General features: G+C 38.0%; 1 protein-coding gene across 1 annotated transcript in view; it reads right to left on the bottom strand.

The window, feature by feature from the left end:
• Positions 1–20,120, bottom strand: part of srrm4 (serine/arginine repetitive matrix 4) — a 67,134-nt gene that overhangs the window by 4,867 nt on the left and 42,147 nt on the right. Inside the window, exons 3-12 of the mRNA XM_005473624.4 lie at positions 11,840–11,923; positions 11,650–11,730; positions 11,535–11,561; positions 11,217–11,267; positions 6,662–6,754; positions 5,734–5,899; positions 1,884–2,209; positions 1,482–1,676; positions 1,288–1,389; positions 1,016–1,171 (exon numbers count right to left, since the gene is read on the bottom strand). Coding sequence (XP_005473681.1) covers positions 1,016–1,171; positions 1,288–1,389; positions 1,482–1,676; positions 1,884–2,209; positions 5,734–5,899; positions 6,662–6,754; positions 11,217–11,267; positions 11,535–11,561; positions 11,650–11,730; positions 11,840–11,923 — 1,281 coding nt within the window. The remainder of the gene's footprint in view (positions 1–1,015; positions 1,172–1,287; positions 1,390–1,481; positions 1,677–1,883; positions 2,210–5,733; positions 5,900–6,661; positions 6,755–11,216; positions 11,268–11,534; positions 11,562–11,649; positions 11,731–11,839; positions 11,924–20,120) is intronic.

Raw genomic sequence — 20,120 nt, 5'->3', positions numbered from 1 at the left:
TTAATAACCCAGGAGATAATTTGTAAATGTTGTGTATACAGTTTGATGTGCTGCCCCTAGTGGCCAAAGGCTAACATGCTTAAGTTCAGCAGAATGACTGAAAACCAAGAAAACAGGGTCTTCATTATTTATTCTCCCACTATGTTCACATGCTACTCATGCATGGGCTACCCTAGACTTGATAAAGTGATGTAGAGACAAGACATGACTGAACCATAACTTTATTCATAATTTAAAAAACAAACAAATATTTATTTGTGGTGGCAGCCCACCACGTGCCTCCACCTAGACTCAGTCACCCTGTAGGCACTGTATCCAGTGTATTTTCCAGTGCTGACCAAACCCTTATAATCCTTTGGTTATAGCATTTGTTATGTATTCAGACCATAATAACAGTCTCTCATTGATTTCTACATGGGCACACTTTTAAAAATTTTAATTGAAATCTTCAAAAATATGGAAATCTTATATGATCATCACCAACTCATTCACTGCAGGGATAGAAGCGTCCAAAACATTCATAGCCTTGGGGTCTCAATTAAAGTTAATGCATCCCTGCAGCCACTTAGTAAATTAGTCAGTCCTGCTCTTTATACAATATATTAAACTTTAAAACAATGAAATAATAACTAAACACTATTAACATTTAGTTATAATAAGTACATCCTGGCAATTTGTGTTATTTCTGTGGCTGTTTCTGAGTGTCTTTTTCTCCAAGTAAAAGTAGCGTCATATTAAAGTCATGGTCGACTTTCTTCTTTCTTTTAAATTTCAGATTTCCTTCTGTCACCATCTGTTTCTTTAGCCCCTGTGGTGGCTTCTGAGCCAACACTTGTCTCATCCTCAGGCTAAATGCCATTTCAAGGTACATAGCTCATCAACACGGGTGAAAGATTTCAGGTTGGGGACTTGTCCAACCGAGGGGGTGGAGGGTGGGACCAACAGTACATTTTTGCTGCCTTTAGGCATAAAACTGTACATTGTACTATAAATAACCAGGCCAGTAGAGCTGTACCTTGTGATTCGCCGTGCTTCCAGATGGCTTGGTGAGTCTCTCCTCCTTTTCTTCATAGGAGAGTAGGATTTGCGTCTTCGCCTCTTCCCACTAACTTTATGTGTATGCTTTGCATCTGTCTCTCTGGAGCTAGCTGTTCTTTTTCTGTCTCGCAGTCTGGGAAGCAGACATAACATAGTGAAAATTTAATTAACAACAATGCCAATATATGTTTATTCCCATGCATTGCAAATGAGGACTCATTAGTATTTGAAACATGTAGTGAAGTTCACCTGTCGGGACTGTATCTCGAGTAGCTTCCTCTGGAGCTCAGGCTGGCTACGCTTCCTCTTCGCCTCAGATCAGCTGAATTACTCATGGAGCGTGAGTATGAGCTACAGTGACAAAATGAGGAAAAATTCTATTGAAGATTACTGACATTTCTGCAAAATAAAATAACCAGTGACGTACAATGGAAACATAATACCTGCAAGATGAAAGCGAGGGGCTTCGAGAGTAGCGTCCAGAGTATCTGGAACTCCCTGAGGATCTGCTCCTGCTCCTGCTGCTAGATGACCGGGTTTTCAGTCGCCCTTGAGACAAGTCGCTCCTCCTCTCTGAGCAGCTGGATGTCTTTGGGGATCTCACAACCTCTAGCCGACACCCCAAGGTTATCTGCTCTCTTTAAAGGAAATACATTAAGATGTTTCACAACTTTGAGTGAAGAAACCAACTGTGTATCCAAGGTTGGTTTAAAATAAATGCTTCCCTTTATTCTCCACTCATCAGATTAAAGATTCAAAGGAGGAAACAGAGCATATAAACAGCAGCTAAACAAGCTTGAATTCATTCAGATCGATGATTTATTGTGAACAAAAAAAAAAATTACCTCTTGCCATTTCCACTGAAAAGGGTTGCAGACAAACCGTCTTCCCCGTAAGGTTTGCACAAGGAAGCATAGCTGGTCACAGAGTTTCCTGAATCAGAGACATTGTCTCTGTCAGTGAACTTTAGCTTCCCTGGCGAGGCCACACGTTGACAGCTGTTGCTCTTGTTGTCAAGAGTGACACTCCCCTGAGAAACACCAGTTTTGCTCGATGGCGGCGAAGATGTGTCATTCCCAGAATCGTAATCATGTGGACCTACAGTCTGGCTCGTTAAATGCTGAGACCCATTTCCATGTAAAATCTCACTTGCAGGTTTTGACGACAAAGTCTGCAAAGAGACAAACAGGCTGCAGCTTAAAGCCAGGTGTGAACTGATACATGAAACCTGCTACCTGCTTTGATGCACTGTGAATACTCTAGTACAAAGGCACATATTCCCTTGAAAACACAGTGAAGAGATTTCTTTCTTTTTTCTTGGGACAGAAAGCTTTGAAAGATAAAGACATGCAAATTTGAAGCATGCGATTAACCTCGAAATAAAGTCTGAACTCAACTAAAGTCAAAGAAATCAACAAGAAAACAGTTTTTAAGGAAAGTCTAAACTAAAACAATTATATGAAAGGAACAACAAAAAAGCAGAAAAGAAAGAAAAAACTGTGTGAAAAGATCTACTGGCTCTAACTCGAGTAAAGAGAAGAAGAGTAAATAATAGACCCCATTGAAAAGCCTCATTTAAAGAACATTGAACAAACATCACAAAAATGGGTATTATGTAGAAATGAAAAGGATTGCAGACAAAGAGAGATCCCATCAGTCTAACTAAGAAAGCCCTCAGAATAGGACAGATGACTGTGCTCTTTCTCCTGTAAGAAGTAAATAATTAGCCTGCACCGACCTACAAGTAAATCCCTAAATCTGCTGATAACATCGACTTACCAATCAAGATTTCCTCCTTAAGTAGGTAAGGTGTAAAAAAAAAGGGAAGAGCGGGCAACATAAGTGCATCATTAGAGTCGTAAATTGCAAGAAAAAGACAATAACCCTCTCTTCAAAACCCAGAGCTAGTTAGTCTTATATCGGCATTTTCCCTTTTTTTTGTTTCTTCAGTGTTGTTTTAAAGTTTTGGAGAGCGAAACTAGTTACCTTTTTGATTAACTGACCTCTGAAAACTCAATTTCGAATTTTAGTTTTTCCTTAATTGCAAAATGTCCACAGATGGATGAAAGTAGTGACCTCTTAACAGTGATAGTTAACTAAACTTTGATTCTGACTCCAAAACACGTGTAAGAGGTTAAGCCAGCCTCTTCTCCCAAAGGTTTCCCATTATCAAGTCTACAGTCAACACAGCAGACCGACCCTGAGGGAAATTTAAGCAAATCTTTGTCCATCTACCATCCTCTTTAACATTTGCAGTGGCACGTAATCTGTGCATACTCAGGGGTAAAAGATTTCACTTACAGAAGTACATATTTAAACAAACACATTCTTCAATGTCACCTCAAGATATTCTGACAAGGCTGACGTCAAGTAAACATTTAATCTCACATTCTGGCGTAAAGTTCTTTTGTGCTTTTCTTTCAGGTTGTTGCCTCAAACACACTACACACTTTTACTTTCAAAATATAAAACCAATTCACCACATGAACATATGGTGACATATTTTAAAATCAACCACACTCTTTTTTTTTGTCCACTCATACCTACCTGTCCCTTTATGGATTGCTTTTTTTGGGAAAGAAATAATAAGCAAAGATCATTCTGCATTACCTTTTGGATTATGTGCCTTTATTCACCAGATCAAACCTTATACAAACACTGTAAAGCAAGGCTACCCCCTCAGCGACCAACTGTAAAGTCCTTCTGAGAGACTGTGGGAAATTGAAAGCCAGGCATAATTCGATATATGGATTAATTTATTGAATTTCAATTAAAACCCTGTGGTGTTTAATTAAAAACATCCGTCTGTGCAATTAGCATAATTTAATGATTGCTTGAGAGAAATTAAATATATTTTATGCTCCAATAAACCAGAGACAATGGGGTTTTAGGACATAGCTGCATGTATGAGGCTGCTGGAAGAAACAAAAAACAACAAAAAAACAAAAGAGGAGTCTCAAACTCCACAGCAGAATTTTAAAATTCGAAATCTGCCTTCTAAAAAATGCTTTAAGGATGTTTTTGTTGTTGGTTTGACACTAGAGCCACTGAAATGATTTGCTAAGTATTCCATAAAACAAATGTAGTTCTCCACAGAGGGCTGATGGGAGCAAAAGCTGTCATCTTAATGTAAACTCCCGAATAAATGTAATGCAACTACTGAGAGGTCATAGACCAAACTGTAAACACACACCTGCAACTGAATCTTATTCAACCCTTAAAACATTTATGGTTTGCACACAATCCCTTTGTTGGACGTCAATGCAGGAAGCAGGTTGCCCATAGCTAATGAGTAATATCCCCTCTTACACTGTCCCTAACCCTTAAGTGCTATGTGCTAACTCGAAAAAGCTGCACTCTCATGTATTTTTGATGCCATTAGACCAGAAACAATTGCACGCTCCTTTTAGATAATGGTTTAAGGCGATGTCGGTAACTTCTGTTCATTTGGAACAAAAAACACATCATTATTATCCTGTGCAGCGTGTCAGTGTTACACCTCTTGTTTGTCAGTGAAAAAGTAAAAACACACAGCTTTAAGGTAGGAGACTGCTCATTTTTTTCCATCACTGAATTTAGTCTGTTATCAAAGTTCAGCCCATTCTCAATCCCAAGGCGCTAAAAAACAACACTTTTATCAAAGCACCTCACAGATACACAAAAGGTGTCCTCTGACACTATGGTAATAGTGAGACAGATCTCTCACTCCCACCTTATATATAAATGCCTACTGACCTCTTAACATTACATTTAAATGCAGTAATTGGTATTTTTAAATGTGCCAGTAAGATTTAAAGCCAAACCACAGTCTTTTTCCCAGTCAGCTTTATATAATCAGTGTTTACAACTAACCAGTGAGAGAAATAAACCTAATGAGCAAGTGAGAACCAGGAAAACAAAGTCTATACCCAAACTTCCTGAACAGGACACAAACTGCAGTCCCCTGGCTGACCATCCCGTGACTTACTACTCGACTTGACTTTTAAAGAAGACTCTTATCTCTGGGCATCTAATATTACCACAATTCACGGATCGAAAGACACCAGTAGCATTTAACACAACGGCAGTATTTGACACACCAGGCTGAGAAAGCTGTTCAAGTGTCTGCTTACTGATGCTGCAGGCCAGAGGGGAATAAGAATTTGCAGTTACAGTGTCAGTTTATTCTGATATTTACGGTACTATATTGACTGTAGCATGATTTCTCAACAGAAGGAGAAATAAGCCTTAAAATACCCAAATCGCACTGTTTATCCAACGCGTTTTGCCAACTGTAATGTTGCGGGGACTCTACCGCCCAGTAATCATATTAGTCTTTAAAGCAGAGAAACAGGAGCTGACAAAATCGCTGAAAAATAAGGAACCCATAAAATGAACTAAGATTTAGGCCATGTAATGTTTTGTTCTATTTTGTAAATGTTGATCGCTTTGAGGATTGTGAAGTGGGTTTAGCTGAATAAAATATGCTGTGTTTCAACTGGATATAGATTGTAAGATTTTGTTCTAAAAATACAGACGTGCTGTTTTTTAATGGCCTATATAAAAATACTTTCAGAATTGAAAGTAAATTGCCAAACGCAGCCGCCTCACTGTAGGCATTTCTGGTTGCCTGAAAATAAGCCATTTGACATGGCAATAACTGAGAAATGAAACTGAACCAGTGGTAGCACTGTGAGAGTCCTAAAGAGTACTTACGGTGCCAGCAGAGAGGATGGAGCGATATTTTGGAGCCATTTTACACACTGATTTGGTTGTAGGTCTCCACTTCATGTCTGTGTAGTTGAGCACTGCATTGGTTTCCTGTCCTACAGCTGCCAGGTCTCCAAATGCTTGATGAACCACAGATTTTTGCAGATGGTGTCTGTGAGAAAATGCTGCATTCAGTTTTCATCATGACAGAGATGGTTGTGTTATATTACAGCCAATTTTGCACTTCAGAGAATGGGATAAAAAGTAGCACCAATGTAAAGTCGGAAAAATATCAGACTTTATTTCAGCTCCGTTTTGTGCCATTTAGTAATCATAGAGCATCTGTTACAAAATTATTTGTTGAAGGTTATTCCACGAGAAAGATTAAATGATTCATTGGATGAAAATGTTGGAAGAATGTAGAATAAAGCGACATAATTCTCTTTGTTTGAGTAAACGGTTTGGACAGATCAGTCAGTTTGAATTCTGGACTTTGATTGGAGTTAAAACTTCTCGGGGATAAAGGTTCAGTCATTGAACTGTACACGCCTTCATATATATATCCTCTATTCTCAGTGATAAATGACTGAAATGAGTAATTAATATCAGAAAGTATCCAGATATGCTTCTAGCTGTTCGAAATCCTTATGCTGTCAGCCCAGTATAACCCATAAAAGACATCTTTCATAGTATCACACAACCAAAATTTTGCTATATGTCATTATAATTGAGTGAATTGATCTCTAGAGTGCATTTGCAGCCATTTTCTGTGCAGCTGTGATAAGGCCCGGTTGTGCCTGAGTCTGAGGAAGTCACCTCCACCTTATCAGTCATCTCTGCGGTGTGACCAAGAACTCGGCAGACACCTCAGACTGATAAGATTAACCGAGGGAGCGGACTGGGGGTGGGGTGGAAGTGGGGGCGCCGGGCCTACCTGTCCTCTGCTGAAGATTGGCAGGAAGAAGTCTCTGACTCTGACCTCCGGTACCTCCGGTACCGCCGTCTCCGACGTGAGTGAGTCCGAGAACTGAAACAAAGCAAAGGAAAATTTTAAAAAACACAAGTAGAGAAGAAGCTAAGATTATGATTAGTTTATTCACAAAAAACTCCACTAAAGTAGCTTTACATAATCCCTGTCTTCTTGTGCTTGACTTTGGTTTAGCTGCTCAAAACATATCTTTTTGCGCTCTCTTCCCCGTCCCTTTAAAACAACCATTTTATCTGATCGGTGGGCCATTGCAAACACAAGGCCTCTACAACCTGGTGTTAGGACTTCTGTGTTGATTGGCAGGAAGAACAGTCAGAGCTGTGTGATATATTAAGAATATTTTCTTTTTGTAACACCATACAAAGAGCAGGAAAAGAGGAGTAAAGCTTTTTAATCATAGGGATTAACAACACTGACTTAATTATTTGAAACTTTGGCAGCTTTTGCAATTGTATTATTATTAGTATTGTAACTATTTACCTGCTTGCTGGCTACCTAATTCTGTGGCATAAAAGCAGTAATCTGCATATAGGGTCATTGGACAGACAAAAATTTATTACAAAATTACAACAACTAAACATTTATGTGTTTTTTTAACATTTGAACATTGTTGGTTAAAATGCAATTATTGTTTTAATGTAATTTTAAGTGACAATAACATTTAAAACACCAGTCTACTCATTTTCTGATTGCTATTTTTGAAAATTTAGCTTTTAGCTATACCTGTTACAATATATGTATTGTGCATTGTTCCTGATAAATAAAGAAAATGAAAAAGTACTTAGAAATACTTAATAGTTTAATATTTAAGTTTCAGATTCAGGCAAAGTAATGCCACTTCAAAATCTGAAATTTGTCACCACTGTTATTCAGAAAGATACTTTTAGTTTATCAGAACTTTTATCTATTTTTATGTGTTATTGTAACTGAGCACTAAAGTGTCAAATAAAATGCCTAAAGAAATAAATTTATAATTATTTATTCCATCAATTAGGCATATATTTTTGCCATTCATTCCCAGACAGGATTTACAACAAATTCTACTATTATCCCAGCTACACATGTGACCTTTCAAGCCAAACATGCAAGCAAATAGCACAGCTGCACTTCTCCAAAGATCAGCAGCACAAGAAAACCGTTATACAAACCATTTAGTTTTGAGAGAAACTTGAATTTCTCTTATATGTGTGCATCTACAGTAAGATTAAAAAAAAAGACAACAAGTTTATTAATACTTTCTTAGGCACCTTTCTTTTATCTTCCAAAGTCTGGCTAACCTGGAGGCCAGAGAGTTAAACGATTATCCAGAAACCACACTTTCCATGGTTTATGTTCATACTACAGGATAGTTTGCCATGACCTGTGTATGTCATTCTCAAACAGAAGCCTCCTCTGCTATTACAAAGAGCCAACGCAGAATTGCTAACTGGCAAACAAATCCACACTGACTCCCAACAACTTTACAACTTTGCAGCAAAAATAAATATAGTTAGAGCCTGGTCTACCCTCTGATATACTGATTTCTAATTCCGTTCATCCTGGTCACTCAAGAAAATTTGAACATCTTCCATTTCTGCCACCTCCAACTGCACATCCTGTCTTTTTGTAAGTGGCACTCAGTAGTGATGGTCTCACTACCATCCTGTAAAACTTCCCTTTCACCCTTTTGTGCCTTCTTTCACAAATCACTCCTGACTCTTGTCTCTGCTTTAAATGTGCACAGTAATGTACATCGCCACTTAGAGTGACAGGTGGATGTTATGTTCTGTTCATTTCTCATTTGCAGTAAAATACATTAAAACGTTGGTTGTTCAGCTTTCCTGCTAAGTTCATTGTGGTGGCTATTTAACTTCTTTTACAAAGCGGAGGACTGCCATATACACATTTAATTGACACGTGCTATTTGTCCATTTATCTGCAATTCAGCAAAGGCAAAAATGGCTACATTAGTCGTCCTTTAGTTTAAATAAATGCAAGAAAACAAACTCAAACCACAATACTCCACATCTGCATGCTTTCACATTGTTTATGTTGAACAGTCAAAACATTCTGTGCATCTCTAATTGGTAGCAGCTATAGTTTCTCACCTTTCGCCACATTTTAAACACATGCAATGAAATAGCTAATGCAAAAAAGTGTCTAAATGCCTAATAGTGGCCAGAAGTTTAAAGATGAACAGACCAAAAATGGTCCCTGCATACATTTAGTCTTGAGCCTGCAGATCACAAAACAGAATTAGATTCTCATTTAATATCACACTGAATTATGGATGCTCCTCTTTAATTGAAAGCTGGTGACTAAACAGTCCAAAAAAACTGGCTTGGAAAAAGGTGAGGCTTTAAAATGGTAGTCAAGACAGTCGGTGATGTTATGGTGCCTACATCTATCTTTTATGTGCAGTCTGTGGCCTTTCTCCACTTTGAATTTTCAGCTATCAATGTCAGTGTTTACAGTTTACTTGTGTGACTACTTTTAGATTTACTATTCTGTTTACTGTTAAAACAACACTGAAGACATTAAGGCTCTCAAATTTTATTTATTGGAGATTATGTATCGGAAGTTCAGGAGCGGGACCACGCCTCCACACACACTTCTTCCGGTTGTCATCTATATAGGTTCCCTCAGTTCTGCAAGCTGTTCATTCTCGTTTACGTGCCCCACCTTGTTCTCAATTCTTTAACTTCTTCACTCCTATTTAGTACACGGGGATCTGCCAGGCCCGGCAGCCATCGCCAGTCCCCTTCGAGGCCTTCCCCAAACCGCAGCTCAATTCATGTCCAAGCATTCACCTTTACCTACTAAAACGCTGTCAAACCTAAAATGAGGACGTGGGCCCAGCTAGTGAATATATTGTATCACCAAATCAAAACAACAGTTGCCTCAAGGTAGTTTATATTGTAAGCTAAAGACCGTACAATAATACAGAGAAGACCTCAACAATCAGATGATACTAGCAATCTCTGTGCGACAGTGAGAAGTTAAAACTCTGTTTTAACAGGAAGAAACCAAGAACCAAGGCAAGTTGGATCCATGCTTCATGTGGTTTATGCCAAATCCTGTCCCTATCATCTGAATATCACAGCAGAAATCAAGACTCATCAGACCAGGCAACATATTTTCAGTCTTCTGTGTTCCACTTTTGGTGGGTTTATTCAAAATGTTGCCTCAGCTTTGTGTTATTAGCTGACAGGAGTCATTTGACACCAAGTGTGGTATCCTGCTGCTGCAGCTCGTCTGCTTGAAGGTTCGATGTCTCGTGTGTTCAGAGATGCTCTTCTGCATTCCTTGGTTGTAATACATGGTTATTTGAGTTACTGTAGTACTCATATCAGCTCATAGCAGTCTGGCCGTACTCCTGTGAACCCTGATATCAACAAGCTGGATCTGTAAACCCTAGAGATTGTGGTGTTGAAAGTCTCACCAGTCCATCTGGCACCAACTACCAAAGTCCCTTAAGTCAGTGGTTCCCAACCCCTGGGCCATGGACCGGTACCGGTCCGTGAGCTGATTAGTACCGGGCAGCAAGAGCTGAGGCTTGGGTGTGAAATTTATGGTTTTCAGGGTTTTTATCGGTTTTTATCGTTATTGTTTTTCATCGTTTTTATCGTTAACTTGGTTTCCCTGAGTCTTTTCCCGTCTGTTATGAATAAATCTTTTTTTTGGTACCGCTAATGGTTTGATTTTGTTGTATTTATCCACGGCAGCTTAAAGGCCGTGGATAAATACACTGGTCCGTGGTGCAAAAAATGTTGGGGACTGCTGCCTTGAGTCACCTTTCTTCCAAATTCTGAGGTCAGGATCAGAATCAGGAAGAAAGGTCAAATACAGGCATTCATGAGGTGCTGCCATGTGATTGGCTTATTAAATATTTGTGTGAATGGGAGTGCCTGATAAAGAGGTCAGCTTTTATTTATTTAACGTCAAAATTGTATATGTCACATCATCACCTTATGTTTCTATATTGGCTTCTCTGATTGACAGGTCACATTAGCGAAGGGGAGAGTATAACAGAATGACAAAGTCATGAACGAGTGAAGTGATCTGAATAAAAGAAAAGAGAATAAAGAGTTGTAGTCAGCTGGAAAGCAATGGTTTCCGTTCAAGTCAGCAGCTACCGAACATGGCTCTGTGCTTACAAACAACAATGCGCTCATCCAAAGTCAAATTAAAAAATGTTGCAAGATCACAGCATGAAATTGGTTTCTCTTACCCTCTTTCACCCATTTTTCTCTCTTTGTGGCTCAAGTGTTCAATCAGTTTTTCTCTTTGCAAAGGTTTTTCACGCTTAGCTCAAGAAATATAAAAGCGGTACGTTTCTGTATTCACCTATCATGCCCTTACATGATAGCATTTTGGAGTATCCTCTCTTTTTCCTCCTCGGCAATGGGTATTCTGAAAATACTGGATGGACTACCATTGCTGGAAGAAGAGGAGGTTGTGAGGGGGAAAAAATGGTGTAGGACCTGGAGAGTACATTCTGATGCAACAGTCACACACTGACCTTTTCTTGTGCTTGCGTTCATCCTTCCTCTTATGTTTTAAACTTGAAGAGCTGTTAGGATGAAAGAGAATAGAATCATGAGAGAGCGGTATTAATACTGACGAAGCCTGCACAGACAGCCTGCCTGCTTGCTGATACTAAAAGAGAATTGCGTTTCAGGTGGAAATCCAGTAATCTTGCTGAAAGCAGGCACCAACTGTTACACAGGAACTCATCCTGTTATAAACTGTTTGCCTTTAAAGCCTTTCTTTTAGAAATGAGATGTGCACAGTGCAAGCAGACATGCAGAGGTTATACAAGAAATAATCATATATGTACCTGTGTTTTGACTTCTTGGAGGTATACCTGAAAAGGGAAACAAGGCGATTTAAGTTATAAATATAAAACTCGTGCAACTGTTATTTTATATTGTTTTAACATTGACTGTACCTACCTATGCCGCTTGCTTTTCTTGGAGCTCTTCTTCTTCTTCTTTTTCTTCTTCCTCGGTGGTGACAGGCTGTAAGAAGGAGACCTAAATAAGGAAAATTTTAAAAATAAATATGAATTTAAAGCATTCCTCCTTTATTTCCACACCAACACACATCACACTACAAAAAAGTCATCTAATTTTGGAAACTGACCTTTTCCTCTTCCTCTTCCGCTCAGACTTCCTCTTCTTCTTCTTCCTCTTTGGCCGAGGGGAAGGTTCCTCATCAAAGGACGGACTGTAAGCAAACACAGAGCAGAGGGGACACTTTTGTAATCTTTTTGGGATCTGATGAATGACACACAGTCTTCCATTCAAGAATTCCACAGCAATTTTTGATCTACTGAATTGAAAATATTCAGACTTATGTTCTGTCAACATTACTCAATGCAGAAGCCTTTACACTTATAAAGAAATTTAAATTAATTTCTAATAGCTCAATATCCCTAAAAATTATGCTGTACAGTTCTAAAGCTTGGACCAGTTTAACCCTCCGGGGTCAAGGGTATAATTGGCTGTTGTTGACTACTTTTGATTATACCTCTATATTTCACCTTTAAAAACTGTTTACCTTGCCTTGTTTGATATCATTGTTTTCAGCAAAACCTCACATGTCTGAATTTACAGTTTTTTTTTCATTTTGACATACAGTATTAACACATTTGATCTAAAATCAGATGCGAATGCAAATATAAATTGTAAATTTAGTATATAATATACTAAATTTATCTATCTATCTATCTTGTATATGCAACTATTTACCTAAAAATGCAGCCAATTCCTCAGGTGTTTTTTATTTTTTTTAATAACCATTTAAAACTATTTACAGAACAATCAGGTGTTCATCAAATAAGATGCCACACAAATTATATATACCACTCCAAAAAATAGTATCTGTCCACTATAAGACAGAGGAGCACATCACAAGCCTGATACCTCCAGGCCTGACAGCAGGTGGTGTATCACTCCTCCTGTTTGCCACCTGGAGTCAAAATCTACATTGCAATCTGCCTTTGGTGGCTTTTTAGCTAGCAACTGTGACATTCAGCCATTGCCGCGTTGTTCTGACACACAAAACAAAACAAACGACTAAACTACACACTAAATAAACAAGACAAAACACTAAACGTCAAAAATCTCTCAAATCTAAAAACTCACTTTCTCTTTCTCTCGCTTTCACCGCTATCACTAACTCCCCCCTCTTCCTAAATAAACAAATGCCACATGTTGCCATATAATATTTGGATTGCTCAACATGGTACATTTGTCCACCAATAGGAAAGGAATGTTTTTTCGTGTTTTTTTAAGTGCTTGCAGGACTTGAAAAAATGCAGTTTTTACCCTTTCTTTCAGCAGACGATAGTATTCAGGAAAAAATATCATGGCCTATCAACACAATTTAAAAATTGGTATATAGTTGGAAGCACTTTTAACACAAGCTGAAATGGATTCTCAGGGAGACTGCATCTTGTTGCTATGCCATCTTAAATTGATCATGTGATTTGGGTCCGTCGACCCCAATTATTGAATGGTTTACACGTTACCTTTTACCCTAAGCTTATGTGGTTAACTTAGCAGTTTCCTATTTTCACATCCAGTATTTACACCACAGTTGTTATTTGGAGCTGTATTTGTATCAAACTGATGAATCAAATTCCTGCAGCCACTGTTTTTTTGTTCTGTTTTTTTTAACCACACCCTAAAGGAAAAACCCAGCTTTACTGCCCAAAATGCTTCACTATGTTCAAAAGGTAGTCTGTAGCCAAATATATAAAGTGTAACTGGTGCCAAGTATTGTTTACTGGAATATCAAAGCTTTTTTTTTTTTTTTTTTTTTTGTTGCTGAAAAGCAGCCTTCTACAGGCCAGAGGCAGAAGTTTGCCTTTTGCCAAAAAGCATTTTTAGCTTGGCAGAAAACTTTAGGAAGTTAGGTAAAGTCAAACAATAGAAGTGGTATAGGGTTGGGGTGGATGAATAAATGCTGTGGATGAAAGCACTGGACTGTCATCCAGAAAAGTGTGGTCTGTCTTCCATTTGCCCTCAATTCTACTAAGTTACTAAGTTATTTGTTGTATTATTTGTATGGATAAAATACACCCAGTGGAACATCTCCCAACTAATTAGGCAATTACTCACAATAAGAAAGTGCATCCTAGAAAAGAGTTCATCAATTCATGGAAGATTGTAGAAATAGTTTGGCGGGGTAATACTATTTTTCAACATACACAGACACACATGTATGGGCAGAAATCTGTGCCATCAGAAACTGAATTTGAATAAGTTAAATTTGAATTTGAATTACTCGGACTGAATCTGAATTGTAACTTGAATGAAAGCTTTTGAAAACTGAATTTGAATTAGTTTAATTTGAAATTGAATTTATGGTTTGAAAATGAATTGATTTGCTTTGAAACTGCATTTTATCCTTTAAAAATTCAGCTCTCGAATAATTTCAGATTCACTTCTCACCATTCAGTTTCAGTTCTACAATTCAATTTCAGTTCCAAAATTCAGTTTTTTGGGACTTACATCCGGTTCCGGTTCAAGCGCAGATTAATAGAACTACAGACTGATAGCGTTACTGACGGGAATCTATAGCGTCTTGAGCTGAATTAAGACTTCAGAAGTCATTCGTCATGTCGAATCACCAGCGGATAAACTCTCAGGTTGGTAATAAATGTATTACATGTATAAGAACAAGCGTCATGTTAACAAATGATAGCCGTACAGTAACCTTTATGCTTATTGTAGCTGCTAGCTAAAAACGCTAATTTAGCGTAGTTTGCCCTGAATTCAGCTTTGACAAACAAATATGATCGACTGTTTCTAGTAGAATTCCAAAGTTGTCATCTTGTACCCTCTCAGAGCCCTGTATGCTTGCAGAGACCCCTAGAGTAGGGAAACATGCAAAACGGTGTCCAAACCTTTGTATTTTAGCTTTATTTATGTCTTACACAGCATCCCAACTCTTTAGCGAACTTAATAACTTTAGCTAAAGTGAATAGTTAGTCTTATTCATTAGTGCAGCGTTACTGGATCACCTCTGTTTGAAGTGATATAATATGATATACAACTATCACTGAAACAGCAAACTTTGTAAATAAACAACACTTCTCATTCTCTAAACGTTTGGCCACAGCTGTAGATTACACTATCAGTGCTTGTTCACTCTTGACAATAATTACATTTCTAAATTCTCTTTGTGCATTTACAGGTAAACAATATCTAATATTTTATCTAAATGACTGCTTTGTCTTTGAAAAGGTGAAGAGCCTGAGGCTGGTGACACTCCAGTTCTACTCTAAGTACATCCTTACGGTGGCTCACAGGACAAGGCGACATTCCTGTCCTGCCAGAAGAGAAGAGAAACTTCAGAGTCTTCATGAAGTTCAACCAAAACCTGTCATATTCCATATGACAGGGGTCTCAAACTCCATTCCTCGAAGGCCGGTGTCATGCAACTTTTCCATGCCCTCGAGGACTGGAGTTTGAGACCCCTGCCGTATGGTGTTCATGCAGTTTTCTACCCCACAGTTACAGCATGTCTGACTGCCTGTTCAGCATATGCAAAAATATATGATGAGTTTAAGCATGTGATGACTAAGGCCTTCCATTATGGTGTTTGTCATCACATGTCACAGACATCTGGATGATCATTTGGAATAAACAAAAAAACAAAAAACTTGTTACTTCATCTTTTATCTTTATTATTATTTTTCTTATTTTACATTTTTCATTGTTAGGCATTGGGTTTATTTGTAGTAGTCCTTTCCAGCTTCTTTCCCTCTTCCATGTTACTGTGTCAGCTTGTCAGCATCTATTTGGGTTTGGGAGTGGAACAGGAAGTAAGGAACAGAAAGTGCCATTTAAACCAGGAGAGGTTCTTATATTTCAGAAGAAGGGATTAATTCAAAAGAAATGACCTCAATGCCATATTTTATTTAGGAACCCTAGAGAGCACTTTGAAAAATAACACATTCTTATAATTTCACCCTCAGATGAGCCAAGCTACGACTGTCAGGGAAGGTGATGTAGGTACAGAGCATGTGAGAGTGGTTAAGTTAATGTCTCTTGTCTAGATGAAGGCACAGGAGGGATCAATGGCACGGCGTAGAGATTCAGTATCTTCAGTCTTCAGTGGACACTCCATTTCTGGCACAAAACACCTGTAAAAGATGGTCGATTTAGGAGGTCACCCGACAACTTCAGCCTGTCAAACATAGCAATGGAGCAGTATGTTTAAAAAAAAAAAAATCTAATTAAGCATGCACTCAGTACCCTAAGAATTATTATGATAGTTAAACACAGTGATAGTTGTATATCATATTATATTACTTCAAACAGAGGTGATCCAGTAAAGCTGCACTAATGAATTAGACTAACTATTCACTTTAGCTAAAGTTATTAAGTTCGCTAAAGAGTTGGGATGCTGTGTAAGACATAAATAAAGCTAAAATACAAAGGTTTGGACACTGTTTTGCATGTTTCCCTACTGTAGGGGTCTCTGCAAGCATACAGGGCTCTGACAGGGTACAAGATGACAACTTTGGAATTCTACTAGAAACAGTCGATCATATTTGTTTGTCAAAGCTGAAATCAGGGCAAACTACGCTAAATTAGCGTTTTTAGCTAGCAGCTACAATAAGCATAAAGGTTACTGTACGGCTATCATTTGTTAACATGACGCTTGTTCTTATACATGTAATACATTTATTACCAACCTGAGAGTTTATCCGCTGGTGATTCGACATGACGAATGACTTCTGAAGTCTTAATTCAGCTCAAGACGCTATAGATTCCCGTCAGTAACGCTATCAGTCTGTAGTTCTATTAATCTGCGCTTGAACCGGAACCGGATGTAAGTCCCAAAAAACTGAATTTTGGAACTGAAATTGAATTGTAGAACTGAAACTGAATGGTGAGAAGTGAATCTGAAATTATTCGAGAGCTGAATTTTTAAAGGATAAAATGCAGTTTCAAAGCAAATCAATTCATTTTCAAACCATAAATTCAATTTCAAATTAAACTAATTCAAATTCAGTTTTCAAAAGCTTTCATTCAAGTTACAATTCAGATTCAATCCGAGTAATTCAAATTCAAATTTAACTTATTCAAATTCAGTTTCTGATGGCACAGATTTCTGCCCATACACATGAACACACACACGAGTATTTGCATAATCTGCATAATCTACAGTTCACACATCTGTGGTGGAAAATTTGTTTAAGGTGTCAGGAACATGAAAAACACTGCTAATTAAAAAGTTTGTTTTTGTGTCATAAATGCAAATTAAAATGCAACTGATGATATAAATATATAGTATATAAAGATCTAGAAACACAGCTGACTTCTCTAAGTCCAAGTTAAACTGCCTTGTGGTCTAGTGAATCAAAATCTTTTTTAAAAAAAATCATTGCACTAACGTTGTGTGGGTTAAAGGGAAGCAGGACCATTCTGGTTGTACCTCTTCTGTAGTCCTTCACACAGACAGCTTTGCAAACCGCTGTCTACATTTTGTAGCATTTACTGTGACCAGGGGGGCAGTGTCAGAACCGACTGGTTTGTGGGCTACTCTTGACTGTGTTGTTGTGGGTTCTTGCATGCCAAACAAAAAAGCAAAGTTATAGCAGACAAAGAGCTAAAGACGGCGCACAAGTATGCCTCCATTGGTTGAAAATCCCTCTCTGTAGGTTCTGTTTAGGCAAACGGCCACTAGTACACACTGCCTGGTAACTTGTACATCTGTGAAGGCACCATAAATGCTGCATAATATACAGATTTTGGAGCAACATGGGCTGCCTTCTTGTTTCAGAGAAGTCCTTGTCTTTTTGAACAGCACAATACGAAAACAACATTCTGCATGTATTACAACAGCATGACTCAACAGCGAAACAGTCCGGGTGGTGTAACTAATCTGCCTGCAGGAAGCAGAGAACATTTGGCACATTATGAAACAGAAAATATGTCAAAGGAGGCACTGGACGGTTGAGCAGCTGAAATCCTATATCAAGCATGGGAAAACATTTGGCTTTCAAATCTACAGTAATTGCTCTCCACATTCCCCAAACATTTATGGTGTTAAAAGAAGACTTGGAGCAAAAAAAATATCTATATATCTGACATCTGGTGAAGATGAGGTCATGTTTTTCAAAAAAGCAAAATTCCCAACAGTTCCCATATTATATGTGTTGTCCTTGTACAATTAAATACATGGTTGAAATCATTTGTAGATCATTGCATTGAGATTTTATTCGCAGCGTCACAGTCCTTTTTTTCTTCTTTTTTTGGAAACTGATTGATATGTTCTTCGGGAATTTGCTGTATTGCTTTCCTCCCTAAAAGTATTTACAGATAAATAACCACGACAGAATGGGTGGGGTAAAATAATCCACATGACTCATCACTGGCATCACATAACTGCACATAAATGCATCCTGATTCCCTCTCACAACAATCATAAGCAAGATTATCTGTGATCCAAATGTCCCATACGAGATAATCTCGTGACAAAAGGATTAAAAATCCTTTCCAAACTGGTATAGACATAAAACAAATAACATGCCAGCGAACGTCACTATACTTTACTCAGAGGGAGGATCACAGATTTGATCTTGAACTTAAAATACGGACCTTCACTTTTTCAGCTGCAGGGCCTGCTGAGCAATTTTATGATTTCGATTGGGAGATGGTAATTTATTTCTGAATTTAACAGGGATGAAGCATAATACTTTAATGTACCATAGCCGTAAGGTAAATTTCATCTCTAGTCCCTGCACAGAGGCAGCTAGTGATATACATCTTGCAGAAGCAATGGGGTACACTCAGTTTTGGTTTCCAAATAATTTAAAGACAGATATTTTACCCTGGCCAGCGCTCTGTAATGGTGCCAAAAACGCAGGTGACTGTGAGAATGTGTTTGAATTTCTCCATGTAGCTCATGGATCCTTTATTTCTGCACACATTGTTCTGTGTATAGCCACATTCTCATTATAGTGTGAGATATTCTTGTTATCCATCCTTTCTTCTCTTGAAGTGTGAATTCATCATTATACTGGAAAGAAAATGGTCGTATTCCATCTGCTGACCAGCTTGGTTGCTGTCCAGTGGTCCACTTCATTACTCTTTGAAAATGACTGATGTGGAAAAGAAGATGAAGGTCTTTTGAAGCACCACAGGCCCCCTGAATGGGCCTTTCAAGTGCAGAAGAGACTGAAATTCATAGCAAGGAAATACATGAGAGAGTGACTGACCATATCTGGGTGATACAGAACAACAACAAAAAAGTAGTTATCATAACGGGTATAAACTTGTGGATATTTTCTGGAAATTTACAGACTAAATGGTGTAGTGGTTAACACATTTGCTTGGCGAGCAAATGTGACCTTTTGTTTGCCAAGTCAGAGACACAAATCCCTTTTGGGGATGCATTAGGAAAGGAACAGGAGCCAAATCAAACATGTGGAAATACTTGCTGTGGCAAGGGAGCAAGTAGCTTACAGACTAAAAGATTAATTGTAAAAGTCACTGAATATTTGTGAAAACCGAAGCTGCATTTGCAGCATATATATGTGTGTTTTTCTTATTTGCTGATCTTCCTAACATTAGTCCTGCATGTACAAATGTTCCAGTTGTTTCAATCTTTTCCCAAATAAAACAGCCATTAACAAAGGCTTTAATGGACACGCACAGTGCTATTTTTGAGTTAAGGCATTGTTGCATTGTTGCATGCATTGTTCACTTGTGCACAAACAATGGTGATGTAAAAAGACACTGATAATTGAGAACTAAACCTTGGAAAACATCTGGCATGTCTTAAGAGTGACTTAAAGACATGGGGGATTTGAAATAAAGCTTAAGGATTATGCAAATTACCTGTACTGTACAAGAGCAACAATAAGTTGCACTTGATTCTGTAATGTAATAGAAGTACATAGCAGCTATGGAACAGTATAAAAGAAGAAAAAAACCCTAATTGTCGTGATCAAGGTTTCCAGTTCTCTACTGTATAACTTTAATTGCATAAGTGTCAGTGCAAAGTGTGAGCCGCCCACTTTGAATGCGAATGTGCCAACAGGGCACCAACTGACAGCAATCACCAAATATATATATACATATATATATATATATGTTATATGTAATGTTGAATTCTCCTCAAAGTAACCGGTAAATTAGAAGCCTCCTTTGAACAAAGTACTGAAAAAATGTTTCAAAGTGAATAAAACTTGTCATTAAAGAGAAACCTTTTTTTAAAATAATGTTACTAATATTCAGGTATTATTTTCATTGCTCAGCATTTGACTTAAGCTATCAAAATGCCTGCAAATGCAACTATGTAAGATACATTTGGAATCATTTTTATGCTTACAGAAGGGTAATTGTTACCATTTATGTGTCCAATTTAATGTACCTCCATGTTACACAAACAGAGGTCATGC

The sequence above is a fragment of the Oreochromis niloticus genome, linkage group LG12 (assembly GCF_001858045.2).
Source record: "Oreochromis niloticus isolate F11D_XX linkage group LG12, O_niloticus_UMD_NMBU, whole genome shotgun sequence".
NCBI lineage: Eukaryota > Metazoa > Chordata > Actinopteri > Cichliformes > Cichlidae > Oreochromis > Oreochromis niloticus.
Note: the sequence above shows the minus strand (reverse complement) of the source record. Positions and strands in the feature narration are given on the sequence as shown.